We start from the raw sequence: 19304 nt of genomic DNA, 5'->3' as shown, positions 1-19304 counted from the left end.
TGGTGGAGATTTAACTCTGTTATATTTTTTTTACTTTTTGCTTAATGTGTGTAGTTGTGGTGAAAAGTGATGATCTTCATCTCAGGACGGATTACACATTTCCACATGTCAAGACATTTATTTTTCATATGGTCTTATTATTGCTCATGTTCTGCTGCAAAGAATGGCCAGCTGACGCCTAAAGGTCTCATCATCAGTTGTTATCAGCAACATGTCAGCCAATCTTCTCGATCAAAATTTAAACAGGAATTGACAGTTTTATGGAATGCATGGGTCTCTTTGGTGTCTCTCTTCAATGTGCACGAACTAAAGAAGACGAATGCATGAGTTATTTGGTAAAGCTCTGTGTCTTATGTGGAAAAGAAGAGTCACCAATGGCATCGGACATATGTTGGTGAACTCAGCTGTTGCCATGTAGTTTGGGACAATAGTTTTGCCTCCTGCTAATGACATCTTCTAACTTATTAATGGAGCCCACATTACACAATCTTCTACTAGCGACATCTCCTCTTCTTTACAAGCATGGATTGTGAAGGTGCCTATCGAGCACTTGTCTTAAGTCATCCCATTCACTTTATCCATTCTGCTGCTGGAGAGCTTTTGCCAACTCTGCATCTTTCAACAATGTGCAAAATACTGTTACTAATGATGAGCATGTGGCCAGACGAACTGTATTTAACGTAACAAAGAAAGGGGCTGCTGTTTTAGATTCAATGTAACCAATGTGCAAAAGAATGGGGGATGAACCAATGTAGGGTTAGAAATAATTACAAGAATATTCCAAGAAGGTGGACTCTCACTTGAAACTGCAAGCTGAGAATTTTTTTCCGTCTATCACATGCATCCATATTGGTGCTGACTTGCGGTGTCACCGCCGCCCCCATGCAGATTTAACAGCCATTTTAGGCAAATCGAGCCTGGTGTTTCTGATATGATGGTGAAATTGGCATGACATTTGGATGGAGACACTTGCTGAAATCATGCTGAATTTTTTGGGAAATGCAATATTTAGAGGTTGAGGATTCAACAATGACACCATGCCTTAAATTTCCCACATTACAATGTCTGCAGTGTAATTTACAAAGAGCAGTTATTACACTGAATTTTGTAAAGAAACACCGTTAGAAGCAGCTAAAAAATTCCATTAAACCAGGGAGGATATGGTTTTAGACTGAGAAATAGCAAGGTTCAGATTTCAGGTGCCGTTGGAGTTCCTCAACACCCAAATGGAACACTTCTGTGCCTAATGATGCTACTTTGTTTCCCAATGATAATTATTCTTGGTGAAATAAATCTGATGTTGCTGTATTAAAAGTTAACACTTGTACACCTCTTCAGCATGGAGGCACTCCTACCTCATGAATCCACTGGAACAGGTCTGATCTACAGTACTGTCACTGTGTGTGTGGAGTTTATATGTTCTTCTCATGTCTACCCGAGATTTGTTTTCCTCAGGTCATTCTCAATTTCCACACATGACCTAAAGATGTGGCTGTTAATGTGGCTTCTAAACTTAAGTGGGCCCGGTGCTGTCTGAGGCTGGTGACTGTCTTACCATTCACTTCAGTCCCACTTTTACGATAGGGTGTTGAGCTCTATAGGACCGCACTCTTTCTTCAAAGATGTCTATAAAGAAATGTTTTGTGTCATCAGATTAGAAGTTACATTTATGTTAATATTTTATTTTATTCTTATAAAGGCAGAAATGTTGGTGTGCAGCAATCACGTAAATGTTATGTTGTGCAGCAAGACTAAGTGATTGAAAAACATGAAATAGCGTTACTAAGAACTAGTTACAAGAGAAATACTGAAATGACATATGAACCTCTGGATTTTACTGTAAATAGACAAAGTATGCCAACATGTTTAATAATGTAGTTGCATTATTTTTATAATTTTCATGAAACATACAAAGTAAAATGGAAATTGGGAAATACAGTCCTTTTGTTGAATTGATTTGGTCTCTCAATTTTTTTCCCGTTTTTTAAATATTTCATGGGCTCCAAAGTATTCATTACAAAAAGAAGTGTTATAATAATCATAAATAAGTGGCTTAAATGTCTGTTCAATTAGAAATAGAATCAACCCCTATACAGTATATCACAGAAACAATAAAGAACTATAATCATAAACCACAATGAAACTGCAGAATTTTAGAATAACATTAATTACGTTTTCCCTAATTCTAAAAAAGCTTTGGACAGTTCCATATAAAGAAAATTTTATTTTTCTAGTCTTACATTATATGAGATATCATTTTCCCATTATTTTATGGGACAAAAACAAAATCAGTCAACACCCTAATAATGTGTTGTAGGAAATATTAATAAGATTAAAATATTAATCAGATTATCAGCAAAAAGTGTAAACTCAACTTAAATAACACCAAGCATCATTTGGAATGATTGTAAATCCGATACTGGCTGATAGACACAAAAAGATCTTTTCCCAAAAGGTTCTAAATTTAGGACAGTCCCAAAACACATGCCTAAGCGAGACCAGAGCTACCAGGCATCATTCAGTAATTAATGTGCAATTCTTGATACATCCGAGATCATTTTAATTTTGAGAGAGGTGTCCATTGCATGATTTTTAACTGCTTTAGTTGTCTCCAGCAGGGGTGCTTGCTACCTGGGATCGTGAACAGACTCGAGCCGTATACGCATCCCTTTAGTAACCAGATGAGAGAAATGTGATACAAAAACAGATATATTTAAGTTGCTTTAAAATGGACCTTCCATTCTCAGCATACAATGTAGTATAATCATTTATACATACATATCCAGGCTGAAGAGAAGCCATTGGAGCAGAACAATCATCATCCAGTTCTTCAGTAGGGAAGTCTACTGCAGTCCATGTAACAGATGGCGGGCAGCTCAAACCGGCCAGGACACCCTGGATATGGAAGGATGGGGAAAGACGGCTTTGTTAGAGCACTACCTCCCTCAAGATGCTAGATGGCAGCGCCCCTGCTTTACAGTGGTGCCCCGGATTGCCACAGGGCATCCTGGGACATGAAGTTCTGTATCTCAGCGCTGTTGGGTGCTGTGGGTGCCGCCAGGGGGTGCTGTGAATATACAAGAGAGAAGGTTTTCACCCAACCCGGAAGTGCAGGCAGGCCATGTGAGAGGAAGCCCAGAAGTACTTCTGTTTGCTCTGGGTTGTCTTCTTAGGCAAACTCTTTATGCCTTCTTTTTGCCTTGTACCCTTGTTTGTCATTCTATTTTGAACTTGAACCCTTTAATACTCAGCCTCAGTTCTGATAGTTTAATTTAACTGGTCACAATTTCTTCATACTTAACTCAATATACATGTTTCATACATCAAAAGGAAGGGCCGACATTTCTCCTTTAAAATATTTACATCTAGGAGAGACTGTTGATTTTTTAAAATAAATTAAAGCACAATAAGTTACAAAATTCAATCATAATTTTACCAAAAATATTCTTTGAATATTATTCTTATTAACATAAATGTTGGAATACACTTTCAAACACCATAAAAGTTATACACAATGTTAGCCAAAGAATGGTTTTGAGATATCCACAACTAACATGTCTGTTTTTATTGTTCTGAAATAGTAGAAAAATAAAAGAAAAAAGCCTTTTTTTTTTTTCAGGTTTTACTGTGTTCAAATTAATAGCTACATTATGAACATGCTTTACTGAAAGCTAAAGTACTAGATGTCCATATGAAGCTTTCAGAGTTTATATACCTGGGGAAGGAATTATGCTGTGAGAAGATATTACAGGACAATAAAGTTGGAAACTTAATTATGTGTACACAAAAATTCACTTTGAATGTTACTTTTCTTGTCATAAGTACTGAAATATACTTCCAAACACTGACTGGAAACAACGGGGTTAGGGGGATTAGCTATGAAATACTACTAACCATTTTGTAGAGTTTTACTGTTATGAAGCACTAAAAATGAAGATTTTCTTTCTCTGCCACTACTGTTTGCCAATAAATGCCCATGTAATGAATAAGCCATACTGAAAAACACATCTTCTGTAGTGTAAGTGGAGGCCAGACTTTGTTCTTTCAAACTGTGCATCTGGAGAAAGAATTATACTGTGAGCACAAATTATAGCACAAACAGTTGCAAAACGTCTTTACAAAACAACAAAAAAAAATCTATCCTAAATTATAACATCTTCATCACGATGATTTGTAATTTATCTTGTGGAGGTATCATTTCAGGAGTATTCAGGAGACAAAAATTATGTCTTAGGAAGAGAAAACAATGCATGGAAAACTTGACCAAGAGTGAAAAGACACATACATATGTATTTGCATTGTGAACTGGACGCTGTATAGTGCCAAACCTGGCACAGACTCAGACACAGGCACGTGTAAAAGCAAAGAGACTTTTATTTTTCTTCACCAGTGGGGCATGTCTTCCCTGTGAACCCCACAGGCATAACACAGTCCCAAAAGCACTTAATCCAAACAACACAACACTCCTGTTTGGCACCACCACTCCTCCTTAGCAACCTTGTCCTCTTCCTCCCGATTCTAGACCCTGAGTGGTGGTTGCCAGCCCTTTTTATAGCCCACCCGGAAGTGCTCCAAGTGCTTGATCACCTGTTTCTGATTGCACTTCCGGGTGGGGCTGTAGAGTTGTCCAGGCCGGCTCAGGGACCCATGCAGCACCCCCTGGTGGCCACCCCAGATCCCAACAGGGCTGTGGAGAACTCCATCTCCCATGGAACCCTGCGGGAAACTGAGGCACCATCGTCAGCCAGGGAGGCTGCCACCAAGTGTCCCAGGGGAGGTACTGAGGAGCCCATGGTTGCTTCCCCGCAACATATATTGAAGGGGCATTAACATTATTTTGAGCTTTGAATAATTTGGAACATATTCACAATTTAAAACAGTAAAAACACTGGAACGAAATACAGAATGTTACATAATATGAACAACTGATAGAAAGCACAAACTCACCTATAATATACACATCCCATTAGAGGGTCTTAGATGCAAAAGTTACACAAATCTCCGTGAGATCCATAACTTTCACTAACCTCTCTTATAATTTTTAAAGCTTCTCAGCTACATCATGTTTTTTTTTTCTTATCTTACAGATGTCATTCTTCTCAAAATGTTGCCACTTGAGTGTAAGGATGCTCCTTTGTCTGTCTGTCTCAGTGGAATTTTCCAAACAGAGTCTCACTCCCTCAGCTTCCACTTTTCTTTGAATATCTTGTGATAAGTTGGAGGTCCAAAGACAAGCTGTACCATATTTGAAAGGGAAGAACTTGGAACAATAATGGATGCAATTGGAGAAATAAGTGAGTCATTTTGATTTTCAAACTGACAATCCAATAGGTGACAAGAAAAGGTAGATCGTGAAGCTTTCATATTTAAATTGCCTGATCTCTGTGTCGCATGACATATTAAAGAGTGAGTGGCAGTATTTGCGAGTTCATGTTTGTTTACCAGAGAGCAGCCTGCCCGTCTAATGGACCATGTCCAAAGTCATATGATCGCAAATGTGGGGTGAGGGCTCCTGACTCTGACTCTGAAAAACAATGCTGAGGTGTACACACGTGCAATGCACTGTTTTGATGGCAACCTACAAAAATTTTAAGTAGAGTGCTTTGTAAGCAAATTATCTGTAGTGCTTTTTTAAAAAAAGATATCAGTGTACCCAGATGATTAAGAATAATGGGGATGGTATCAGGAAAATACTTTTTTTTTATTTATATGGATTTCGTGTTCAATGTGTCTCCAAGCCAGAGGCTTTACAATTTGTATCCCATGTGGTGGATTTTTGGGATATTTTGGGGCATTTAAAAGTATATTTTAAACATTAAGAGCAATGGCTCCATTCTAGGCCTTTGCCTGTCTGTGGTTGTCGGGGCCTGTTGTCTGGAGTAAGGCCATATCTGGGCAAGCTAGTGAAGGTCCTGGGCTGTTTTTGGAACTTTTTGAAAGCCTTAAATCATTTTGTCTTACACATGTCTCCAACTCTAAAACCAGAGAGTGTTGCAAAGTAGTGCTAATCATGAAGTGAATATCTTAACAGTAAAATTATAAATAAATCATTAAAAAGTGAAAAAATATTACCACATTCTTAGAACTGAAGCTGTGAAAAAGAGAACCACTGCAGAAGAGCTGAAATGTGAAGCTCTGATCCTAAGTCAGGTTCATGCACCAGACTACTGGTTGTTAGGTATAGCTCTGTATTTATGGTGCATTTTTATTTGTTAATTTTCAATCATTACTTTTCCAATCTGAATGTTATTATTGCAATGTTTGTAAATGTATATTGCTCTTTGAAACCTGCCTCCATGCCATGTGTTTTGTGGATGAAGCTGCAGGAGGCGAGGTCACCCTATCATCACCACTTGTGAGTCCTCTCTCTGGCTATTTAAAGTGACAGCAGAGAAGGTTCAAATTAGCAGATCACTGCACATGTACTTGGAGTTGTGAGGTTGCTATTTTTCTTTGGATTTTCTGTTTGTTGATGACTTCTTGTTCCTGTTTTAAGGATTCTGTTTACCAAATTGTGTATTGGGAATCGTTTGCTATAGGATTGCCTTTTAGACAACTAGTTTTTGTCTCTTTTTGCTCTTTTGAGCATTTCTGACTTATTTTCTATTTTTTGTCAAATAAACTACTTGTTTCTAAATATTCTTTGCTTGCTCTTCTTGTATGGCCTTTTTGCTATATTTTGGGACATTTCTAAATATTTTGCCAGCTCTTCTTGTTTGTGGCCTGTTAAGTTGAATCTTGCAGATAGAAGTGAGGAATAGGCTGGACTGGGTGAGCCTTTTCTGAGCTGTCCCAGTCCCAAAAGCACTTCCATAAATGACAAAAATATCCACTAGAGGGGGAAATTGTGTCAAAAACCCTGGCTACACACAAAAGGGCCTCGTAGAATCTCTGTAAAATAAAAGATTTATTCTTCACAAAACATGTTTTCCAATCACAATGAGGCTCTGTGGAGCACAAAGGTAAAATGGAATTGTCTGTAACAAGAAGGTAATCCAAATTAAGCAAATCCCAACACAGGTTCCAAATGCAAGGTCAAAACACAGCACAGTAGTGTTGAAAAAAATCCAAAAAATCACAAAGCACACTGAAATAACAAAACACATTCACCAGTGTTAAGTGCATATGAATTGAAACAGCAAGAACTGCGGGAGATCCTCTGAATTTACAGGGGATAGGGCAGTTTTTGGTGGTGATCACCAGGTGGTCCAACCATCTTGGGGACCACCCAAAAACACATGGAACATAACACAGGCAAAGAAAATAAGGCAGATACTTAAGAAAAGTAACTTTAACATAAATAAATTGCACAACAAAGAACAAAAAGGACATAAAACTGTAGTTTGTACCCCAACCAGAGGAGAAACCATGGGTAAGATATAACAGATACTACTGGAATAATTGTCCACAACATTATGATTAATTTCTTGCAAAAATGATAAAGGGAACTGTAAGAGCTATTTTCTTAGTTCTATATGATTCATGAATATTTTACTAGATGACAACGCATAATCTATGGGAGGTTCCTATAACCCCTGTAAATAGAATTGAATTGGTATATTCTTGCCATTTCTAACAGCTTTGAGCAAACATTATTCTTCAGTTAGTGACAGCCTTGCCATGAGTAAGGTGTGGAATGCATAAGGTTTTAAACCGTGCCTGGGCTCATGCCTACGTGCAACCAGCCTATGGGCTATTTGAGTGTGTGAACTAAATATGTAAGAAAACAGCACTTAATTTATGTGCTGTGCCGTACGTTTAAAGAGTACCAAAGAAGAAGCTATGAATCTTTAAGTATATAAGAAGTTAAGAATCTTTAAGTAAAGAAGAAGAAGTAAAGAACTTTTAAGTACAGAAATAACTAAAGTTTCTCAAGAAAAGATAAGTTTAGAGAAGATACACTTATCCTTTTTTTTTGCCTTTTATTCTACGTGTGTAACTATTTTTTTTTATTTTTGTGTGGATTATTTGCCTTTAACTTTCACTAAATAATTTTAAAACAAACTTTTGGACTGAGAGATTTCTTTTGACGCGCGTTTTACCCGTGCTTGATCTTGCCTTGTGCTTCGGTGGCTACAGGAACTAACACCCCTCACTCACAATGGAATAAAAGCACCGCCCTCCCAACTTAAAGGTCCATTCCATGTATTATTCTGCCCTTTTGGCAAAGTGAACTTTTAGAGAGAATGATGGACAGAGAAGCCCACAAGTAAGCGTGATGCTGAATGCTGGTTGGGCAAATTTGAAGCTTTGTCTCCTTTCAACCTAAAATAGGTGAACAACCAAAATCAATAAAAAAAATACTGCAATGAGCCAAGGACATTTAGTGGAAGGAAGAAGCCACACACCGTTTAATTGGTTAAAAACCCTGTCGGGATCTTTACTGAAACCAACAGATAAACTCTGCCAATGTTATGGCCAGATAAAGGCTTACTTGCCTGATAGTTTGACTTGATATATTTAAAAGTCCTTAAAACAGTTTAAGACAGTTTTTCACATCCCAAATAACAGATTAGGTTCAAAATAAAAAATAGGTGACTTTAAATGAGAAGTGTGACATAGAGCAATGACTTGTGGTTTGAAATCCACTGGTCTTGAATTCACAACCGGAGAAGCTTTTTCTCCAGAAATTTCAGACAATTCAGCTTTATGACACAGTACCAGTACAATTTAGGATAATCACTTCAAACTTTGGGAGACGCTCTGGGGGGTAGCTGATGGGGGCTCAGACCCAACCATTCAGAAGGCTGGCCCGCCCAAATCATGAGACATTGTTCTGATATGGCAGTCACTGTTGAGTGAATACTGAAAGGCTATAGGAGAACAGTTTTGAAAAGTACTGTAATGTTACACTATTGGTGTTATTTTCTGCCCACCCCTGGTTAATGCATCCTTGTTTGGTAGTTTGCTTTCAATGCTATGAACTACTGTAAAAAATATATTGTAGATAACATAAATAATTAGTGTACTTCAATACATTACAGTTTAGATACAATTTTGTAATTGTTGTTACTTTAAACAATTATCATCATCGCTTAATTGATTCCTTTTCCCTGGTACAGTGTAAATCTATTATTTTGGGTTGGACAGAGAGGGCTTCAGGGAGAAGCTGACGACACTGCTATCGTGGGCTGCATCAGGAGTGGGCAGGAGGAGGAGTATAGGGACCTAATCAATGAGTTTGTTAAATGGTGCGACTCAAACCATCTACACCTGAACACCAGCAAAAAGGAGCTGGTGGTGGATTTTAGGAGGCCCAGACCCCTCATGGACCCCGTGATCATCAGAGGTGACTGTGTGCAGAGGGTGCAGACCTATAAATACCTGGGAGTGCAGCTGGATGATAAATTAGACTGGACTGCCAATACTGATGCACTGTGCAAGAAAGGACAGAGCCGGTTATACTTCCTTAGAAGGCTGGCGTCCTTCAACATCTGTATCTTGCTCAGGGCTGGTTTCTATTCAGCACCCTGTGGTTGACATCTTGTGACCCTGAATTGGACATGAATCTGAAAATGTCATTATCTGCAAAACTATCCACTTACTGTACAAGAATACAACCAGATATTAACTCTTGTTTTGGAACAGCCAGGAACTGACCTTGTGCCAGCTTTGGGCTCACTTACGTAGGTTCCAAATGGGTCTCCAATAAGCGGCATTTGAATGGCTGCCAGATCTGAGCTGTGTGTTTGGCCCTCACTTGTCATTTTTATCAGTGCTTTGTGTAGAGCCTAATAAGACTAAAACAAAGCTTTGGTTCAAATGATGGACATCCACAGAGAAAAACATTTGCTGGGAAAAAAACACAGAGCACGAGGCTTATAAGCAGAAGTGCTCACTCTGCCAGATCCATTGTAGTTCTTCCTTGAAGTTCAAATTACATTCGGTTTCACTTCACAGAACATTGGCCATTGAACTTACTGATGACTCTGGCAGATGAAAAACAGCCTGGCGCTGTGCTGCTTCCTCTGGTTCAACTGTTATTGTGTAACTGAGGTCAGGGCTGGATGAAGTTAATTTTATCATTTTATTTGCCTTCTACCACAAGGACAATCGCTTTCTTGTTTGTGCTTGCTCTCAGTAATGTAAATAACACTAAATAAAAGGTAATATTAAACTGTGTTGTTAGTAACATAAGGCATAGAAAAAGTCTGCAGATCATTAATGACAAAATAAAAACACACACTATAAAGGTGACAGTTTATGTGTGCTGTTTTTATATTTGACTCCTGCTACACAATTCTCCATCCATGATGTGCCTGAATTCTTATGACATTCTTGTAATAGGAAGGCCCACAAAGCAGACAAACAACTCTTTTTATTAAAACCACAAACAACTGAAGAAAGCAAAGGACATTGGGACAACTGTGGCTTTCCACTCCACTTCAATGGTGAACACACACATGCATGTCACTGAAAAGCTTAAAGAGTCTTTATATACGTGAAACTTGGAGGGTAAACACAAATAAACTTCCACAGGAGAAATATCAAATCATTTCTAATTGCATTTATTATTTAATTACTGAATTTATAAAGATCAAAATAAACCAAATTGCTACAGCCCAACGTGTTACCAAAATCTTACTCAAAAATATTTGTTTTCAAAAAAATGTTTTCAGAAATATCCACAACCTCGGACGCCATTATTTACGCATTGCCAATTTAATTATTGCTGCCATAATGTTGTTACGTGGTTTAACTTCTGGCTGTGTGTGCCCAGCACTCCCCTGTTAATGACACAACAGAGATCCCAAACTGGTGGTGTTCATGTGCAATGGTGCAGGCGGGCTCCACACTATCGGGTCCTTCCAGGAGCCTCTTGAACCCGCTAACGCTGATAACGTAATGTAACATAAATGAGGACACTCACACAACAATGGGGTAGGGTGCAAAGGTGAAATAATTCTTTTATTACAACCAGTTAAAAAACAAAATGGTGTCCAAAGTGCAGTGCAGTCTTCAGTAAATAAATAAGCCAATAAAAACGGTGACTGTCTGTGAGTTAAAAAAATCAGAATTAAAAACAAGAGTAAAGCCAACAGCTATTGGGTCCTTCCTGATGTGTCAAATGAGCCCAGCGCAGCACCTTCTTTGTTTCTCCGACTCTCCCATTGCTCGCTCAGCTGGCGGAGACACTAGCAGCTGCGGTCCTCACCACCGACTCAGTCTTTAGCTGCCTCCAAGCTGTGCTGGTCACACCGCTTGGGCATTGGTTGTTCTCCTGTCTACCTTCTTGCTCCTCTGGTGAACCTCGGATCCCTGGGGTAGGATTCCCTCTCCATCACACCCACTCTTCGAGAAATAGTCAGCAGGGATGATCCACACCTAGAGCGCTGCTCCTTCGCATGGCCATCAACCGTGCAGCCTATCATACACAAGCCAGCTGGGTCGTCCTGCCTTTCCTCCCGATGCTCTTCTCACAGATTCTCTGCTCTTTCTTCATTTTCTTTCTGTCTGATGTTTCTGTTTAGTTCTCTTTTTCTGTTGTCCTTTTTCGTTTTCTCTGTTGCCTAACTGGGTACAGGTGCAAGGTGACGCTCCCTTCATGGCATCATTGAGTTGTCTGACTGAGGCGCCTATCTCCGCACATGCATGTGGCACGGTGAGCCATTTCCCCAATTAACCATGGAGTGAAATGCACTTGCGCACACCCGCACCTGATTGGAGCCTCCTCAGGGCACGATTATTTATTTAAAATTAGCCCCCTATTGTTAAGCCACAGACCTGCTATTCCACACCATGAAAACAAAATGGTAGCAGGGAGGCAATAAAAAAAATAATAAAAAGTTGCAACCTTTAGAAAATAACAGTGAAACGGAAAATAAATACATCAGCAACATGCAAAACCTCAAAATATCATAACATGATGTCTAATAGCTAAGTTATGGATTTCTTAGTGGCACCATATAATTGCAAAGGTGGGATTGTAAAGCAATTCAGTGAATTGCAGGATGAATAAATGGGTTACATTTGATGAGATAAAGCCAGCTGAAAACTGAAGCTACAAGTCTGGGAAACAAAAAACACAACAACACACAAAAACACAACACAACAAGAAAAATGACAAATGCAGTTCAGAGAAGTAAAGGGCAGCTTTGCTAACACAGGCCTGTAGAGCACCAGTGCACCAGGCTAATATTACAAATCATACTGGAGTAAACGGATTAAAATGTACAATATGCTTATCGTTGAGGAAACAGGTAAAAGATGAATGGGAAATGGCCTATTTATATTATTTGACAAACAGTTAACCTCTTCTTCTTTGCTCACATGTCTTCCCTAGCAGGCACACCACAGTCGACATGAAGATTTAAATCAGCGGTGTCATTATCAGTGTGCAGTCCGCTTATTCTCGTGCCCACTGAGTTTCTGTTTCTTTGGACTATTTGGCCTCTTTCCATGCCCCACTGATGTACACAACTTTAAATGTCTTGTTTTGACCTCTTCTGTTTGTCCTTCTTGGACTTTTCAGTGATGCTGCCTATGTAGACTCAACAATGGAGCAAGTAGGAAAGGAATGGATGGGAAAGGCACTTAAATAACTTGGCCTTCACATCAAGTATAAGGTTCAGATGCTTCTTGTATGTAAACCTTGTGTTTTAAGTCACACTTACTGTACGAGGGTTCAGATCCAAATCAACGTACAGATGCTTTCACCTATAGTACCAAAATAACAGATGCAGGATATTTAAAAAATGTCAATTACTACTGGTAAAATTCAGATGCATATTTTTCATTTATTGCATCACAATATACAAGCAATAAACATGTTCATGTTCATGAACATTTTAAATTTAATGAAAATGTAACATTCTCTTAAATATTTGGCTATTTACAGTTAAGCAATATGTCAATTCATAAATTTGTTTCCAAAGGTCTGAAATAAAAAAGGGACGTATTTTCTTTGTAAACAGGAGTTTTGTTGGATAATGTCAGAGGATATAGTATGATGATGCTGACAGGCTAATAAAAGTTTCCAAGTTTTCCTTTTCCAGGTTATTTACATTCAGTCTCTTGAGACACAGTATGCAAAACTGCAAAGGAAGAAAATGCAACGTCCCAGAAAAGTAGCAAACTGTTGTAAAATGGCCAGTAATGCAACGTTTCCTCAGACTGATGTACACCATTGGTTCCTTTTTTTTTTTTTTACATAAGAACATGCTTGCAGTGTTAGAAACAAATACCAGCCGATTGCAAACGTGTTCGTTGTATATCATTTTATAAATGTGCTGCTTGGCTTGCCTTGTGTAACATCTCCTGTCATGCACTGAGGTTGCATTTGCTCATTCTCCAAAAGCGAATGGGCTTCTGAGCAGGAAATATGTAAACAGAGGACCAAAAAGTTGACCTATGATGTAAGCAGAGAGATAAGACAACAGTTAAGAGAGTGGAGTAAGACGGTGTGCCCGCTGTGGTCAGAAGGAGCCCTTTCAATGAAAGTGTACCCCGCTGTCTGGAGGTAATCCCCCCAGCAGACTGAATAAACAAACCCTTAATGTAGCTGGTTTAACTTGAGTCAGATTAGCTAAGTAAAATTGCACTGATATCATGCTTTTGTATATTTCACAGAACGCCACTAATAATGCAGTCTTAGACTCTAAGAGAATTTTAAAAATGTTTACAAACAGAATGCAAAATAATGTATTGCATATCTAAGCAACAGTTTATCAGAGTAGTTGGTTTATTAGCTGCTGGTAACTTTTAGTCTTACAACACTGGTTGTTCTTTCTCTACACATAACACATTCTTTCAACATTTAAATCCTGGAACAGAAGGATGTTAAAACATTGGTATTTGCATTGCAAAATTTACTTAATACAAATCCTAATTTCCAAGCATGTAACACTGTCAATTCCAAAGCCTCAGTGTGATACGCTTATATCATCATTTTCATCTTGTTGTGCTCAGTCACTGCCATTTTCTACACACTTGGCCAATCCCATTCGTATTCTTTTGCAACTTGTAAACAGCTGTTTCCAACATGGCTTAAAGCTTACTCCAGATGTGCATTACATAATGGACAGAACACAATATGCAAAGTAAAAACACGCATTCAGCATGGAAATGTATTGCCATCCCATGTTTAATCATTCTTTTATTTAACGGCTTGGTTAATGTACTGTAACAGCTGCTAAACAGCTGTTAACAATGAGAGGTGTCAGTGATAAAATGAATCCCAGACAGAAAATTGGAAAAATGATGGATGGCATATGGTATATAATGAACTGAAGACAATGGCTCAGAACAAGGAAGAATGGCATAATTTGAGAATGGAACCTGGTAGTCGGCAGAGTGCCAGACTCCTGCTTACTTCTCTGTTTTGAACCTACTTGTCATTGATAGTCCCTTAAGAAGTAAGCAGTAGGACCCTTGTTACAGCTTTAGGAAATGAAAAAGCACACTGTCTCTCTGTTTGCTGATATGGTCAAATAGAATCACTATATACTGAGCCTAACTGCGTACGCTCTGGGGAGATGAAATGTTGACAACAGTTCTCATCTCATTACTGGCTTATCAAAACACTTAATTCAGTAGATGCCTCACCTTGGGTAATTAGACTTACGGCCACTCATTGTGGTGAGTTTTTCCATTCTTCTTTCTTTCATTCCTTTCTTTCTGAAGACGTTCTAGCTCAGCTTCATACATCATTTCCTGGATGAGATATTTCTCTCTTCGCATTCTGTCCCTTAAGTCTTTTGGTAGATCAGGTATCAAATAGGAAATTAGGTTTTTTATAGTAAACACCATGTGCTGCAAAATAAAATCAAAACTTTATTACAAAGCGTGAAAGAGTATTTTCTACGGTGAAATACAGTTGCATTTGGTAATGGATTTTGATACTGTCATATCTGTAAAAAAATTGAAAATAGCTTATTATAATTGTTTTTCAATTCAGGGTAATATTCTGGATGGTTTGCTTCAATATTCCTAGGCATATCAGACAGCAAGCATTGGACCAATAGAATTTAGTACATTTATAGAACATACTGCGTGAAAGTTCAGCCCATTTTACTTCTTGATTGTTGAACTACCAAAAATGAATCCATGTGAGATCATCACCAGGAGGGAAAGACTGGCATTTCAAGTTGAGCTTCACTGTAGTGAACACCAGGCACAGGATGACATGATAACTGCAATTCTCAAAGTTTACCTTGTAATCAACAAGATATAATTTAATTTATTATGTTTGTATGGTTAGATATTTGCATTATCTATATTTCAGAAGAAAGTGAAAAATTTTCATAAAGACAACTAAGAAGCAGAAAGGAATATCTTAATATTTAAAAATATTTTATTGTACCCATGGATTAGTGAACATAGAAAATTTAAATGATTACTCCTTCTTTCCTTTTTGTTGAGGCTCAGAGGCTTGTTTTATATATTTTTGTTTCAGTTTTGAGTTGTTGAGATACGTTCATGTTACTCTTGTTTATTGTCTGCTTTGTTCCCCCAGGGGCCAGGCCACCTGACAATCACTTGGAGGGTCCTCCACAATTTTTAGTTTTGAATGTGCTTGGGAATTTTTGGTGAGCTGCTTTGTTTCTACTGTGTTTACTATGACATATTGGATTTTCAGCTTGTTTGCTCCGTCTTTTGATCACTCTTTGGATTCCAGTATTTGGTCTTTGTTTGCATTGGATTGCCTTATTGTTTTAGGCAACTTCATATTGTATTTTTGTGCTCCAAGAAGCTTCATTCTTGTTGAAGGGCATTTTTGTAAGAATAAACCTTTTATTTTATAAAGATTCTACATAGCCCTTTTTGCATCTAGCCAGGGTTTTTGATAGGATTTCCCCCTCTAATGGGCATTTTTGGAAGTGCCTTCAGGATTGCCTGTCATAGCATATGAAACCTGACTTTAATGGGAACTATGAATTATGGGTTACCTGGGATTAACAGGATTTCTAAAGTCAGGACTTCAAATCAAGCACCATAAGGCACAAAGGTGGTCTCATCAATCAAAACCCCCCAGAAAAGTAAATTGTTGCTGAGTACTGCCTACAATGGTAGACTAGTACATAGAATAAAGAAACATCATTAAAACAAATAGAATAACCGGCACATCAAAGACATAGAAAGGTTTTGTGAACTCCAATTCATAAGTACAACTAATGCATTAATCCAAACCCGGTCTAATTAAACAAGTTCAATAAGACACACAACCTGCCTTCTGAGTAAGAGACTGGCTACAATGAAGACTTGCACCCACCGGACTGAGTTGTGGAGTGAGGTTATATACACTTCTGTGTGTCTGTATGATTTGGGCCAGTTTGTTAGTTTTTTGTGTTTCCAGTAATTTTTTTCTTGTGCTTCATTGTGCTTCAACTTCTGGAAATATTAACGTGTGAGGTCTTTGTATTTATAATGTAGTAAAACAAGTAAACATTATTTTATTGTTTAATTTTTATAGCATCATGTCACCATATTGGTACCTTCTGCATTTTTTAAAATGTGTTTCTAGGATGCTGGGCTGCCTCCTTTCAGATGAAGCATAAAACAGAGGTCTTGACTTTCTGTTGTCATAAAAGATCCCTGGGCATGATTTAAAAAGATGTGCCCTGATATCCTGGCTAAATTGCTCACCAAGACCTTGTCCATTGTGGCCCCCATTCACCTCCTGTCTCGTATTGGCTTTCCAAGTGTCTCTCTCACTCCTTGACCACCTAATAGCTAATGTGTGGTGAGTGCAGTGGTGCAAGTATGGCTGGCGGAGGTGGTTGAAGTGGCTCTCCATTGTCTGTGTGAAGTTCCTTGAGTAGTTAGAAAAGAGCTATATGAAATATCACAAAAGAAAGAAAGATATGTATTCTACACTATTTATTGGAAATAAGGCATTTTGTTTTTTTTTTTGTTTTTATTGTTTAGCATGTCATTAAAAGGTGTGATTTTTTTGTGAATTCATGACAGAAATCTGTCTGTTTATCTACCTCATAATTTTATCGACCTTTTCCATATTTCTTTAGTGGCTGGCTTGCTAAGTATCAATTTCTCTATTTTCTAACCTGCAGTCACTACTTTTTAAATAATTCCATCTCATAGTACAGCTGAATTTTTAGTATGAGTCCCAAACAAACAAAAGATTAGTGCTGAGCTTCTGTTAAAAACTGTATAAAAGTGATGTAGGAGTGTCTCATAATAAAAACAGGAATATTTCAATTGAAGACAAGTGTTCTGAATATACTGATAAAATAACTGTACAGTTGTGGTAGTAATAATATGGTCATGTATACAGAGTACAGTCAAATTCTTACTTTAACAGATATGCAACATGTCACTGCTTTACAGCACCATGGTATACAAGAATGTAATAACAGTAAGTGCCGCTCAGTTGTTGTAAGTAAAGATGCCTTTATGTGGATGGTTTCCTGATCCACACTTTGGAAAATGAAACAAAAAATAATTTGAACACATTGCATTGTTTTAATCTGGCCTAAATATTGAATTTGGGCTGTGAATTGACAAATTTAGTTGCACTTAATGAGTGGAAATAGGTAAAGAGACCAGTAAAGTACAAAGACTACTGTGAATAAACAACTCCGGTTGTTCTTTCTATGGATCTTCCTTAGTTTGCAATGCCAGGTTCAGTACGTAAAGTACAGTATATTCAGGTAGGACTTCTGTAAGAAATTCTTGAAAGCATACAATATTTTTAAGCCCCTGCTTAACATCTGCTTGGTATTGCACTGGACTTGTCCACACTTTGCTCATGGGGATCTCTGTTGAGATTTCTGTCCTTTCCTCATAGGGCTTTTGCTGAGAATGGCAAGTCTACATTGGCAGAGTGTGAGACAGGATGGGTGAGTGTGCAATTGAGTGCAGTCCTGCCTTTCATATACTGCGGCTGGGATAGGCGCCAGCTCCTTCTAACACTTCTGAAAAGAATTGTTCATATATAGAATGGATTTATTTTTCATTGCCTAATAAAAAAATAAATTAGCTATGCATGTGACCATACGTACATAGGTTACCAGCTAAAAAGCTAGATTCACAAAGGCACAGTGCCAATGATGATCTGAATCTTTGGTTTGTGTAGGAATATTTCTTTTTTTTTTTCATTTGAAAGTCGTAAAAAATGGCTTGCCTGGACTAGTAACCCACTCGAGCAGAAATGTGGTGCAGGCATCACACATCATGCTAACCATTGTGTAAATAGGGCAACCATTGACTCCAGAGGACATCACTGAAACGCCTCCACATCAGTGCATCCTGCACCTTGCCAAATCTGACTACACTGAGGGAGATATCATTCTGAACACCAAGGCCAAGATGTATGTAGCTTGTTTAAAATGTGCAGTAGCCATTGTGCTGGCTCCTTTGTAAAATGATAATCACTTTGGAGTATGAATGGAGGAGTACTTTTTGTATTGGCTACTCACTAGTCTAAGGAAACCTTCTGTTCCAAGAAAATCAAAATGTTTATGAACTGGGCTTCACTCACTGGATTCTGAAGAAGGATTCTCAAGTTACTAAAATACTCCTTTATGACGAGAGCTACGCTGACCACAAGGTGGCTCACTTACAGTGCAAACAATCACTCAATGACAGCTGCTGACCTGCCTGTGGTGACATCCTTTTTAATTGTTTCATGTCATGACATTGTATATTGTATGGTGCTTTTAAACATTTAAAAGCTTTTTCCTATTAGAGGTAATTGCTCTGCAAAGTTGACACACGTTTTAGTAAAGTATGTGCACATATCACAAAAGACAGTTTTAGCTAAATGGTCCTGTACCAGCCGAAGAAAATTAATGAACATAGGATCTTGCATAATTTACTGACAGGGTAGTTTAAATCAAATTACAAAAATAAATGAAAGTTTCTGCTTGTCGGATTGTGTTGAACCATCTGCATTAGAAATTAAAAGATAATATAATAACATGAAAAGGAAATAAAAATTCAAAACAAAGCAGATTTAAGTTTTAAACGCAAGTTCTATTATAAAACATATTGTACAGCATGAAATGAAGATTTATTATAGGTAAAGGCTGAAAGTGGAGCAGCATGGGTTCATTTTACAGTTTCATAATTAATTACAAGATTAAAATACAAAGGTGCTCACCTCAAATACAATTATAAAAGCAAGTCGTGCCGCTAAGACATGCCAGAACTGTAGCGTGTAGGCATAAGGCTCTTTGGACGTAGGAGGTTCCCTGTAATCTCTGTATCTGTGGAAAGAAAAAAACGAGATATAGAGACCAATAAATGCAGTATGATCCACTAGACGGCAAAGATGGAGCAATACAACAGGGGGAGAAATATTCTGTACAGTAGTCAAGTGAATATGATATTGTCTAGAGGAATAT

The 19304-nt window shown here is 38.0% G+C and overlaps 1 protein-coding gene across 3 annotated transcripts in view; it reads right to left on the bottom strand.

Moving 5' to 3' along the window:
• Positions 1 to 12717: 12717 nt before the first annotated feature.
• LOC114662745 (anoctamin-4) overlaps positions 12718 to 19304 on the bottom strand; it is a 391274-nt gene continuing 384687 nt past the window's right edge. For all 3 annotated transcript variants that reach the window (XM_028816398.2, XM_051928521.1, XM_051928523.1), the window contains 3 exons: positions 19061 to 19166; positions 14545 to 14751; positions 12718 to 13348 (listed from right to left, as the gene is read on the bottom strand). In XM_028816398.2, coding sequence (XP_028672231.1) covers positions 14560 to 14751; positions 19061 to 19166 — 298 coding nt within the window. In that variant the 3' untranslated portion in view covers positions 12718 to 13348; positions 14545 to 14559. The remainder of the gene's footprint in view (positions 13349 to 14544; positions 14752 to 19060; positions 19167 to 19304) is intronic.

This window comes from Erpetoichthys calabaricus, chromosome 1, assembly GCF_900747795.2.
Source record: "Erpetoichthys calabaricus chromosome 1, fErpCal1.3, whole genome shotgun sequence".
In the NCBI taxonomy this organism is placed as follows: domain Eukaryota; kingdom Metazoa; phylum Chordata; class Cladistia; order Polypteriformes; family Polypteridae; genus Erpetoichthys; species Erpetoichthys calabaricus.
The sequence above is the reverse complement of the archived record's forward strand: the minus strand, read 5'-3'. Positions and strand labels throughout refer to the sequence as shown.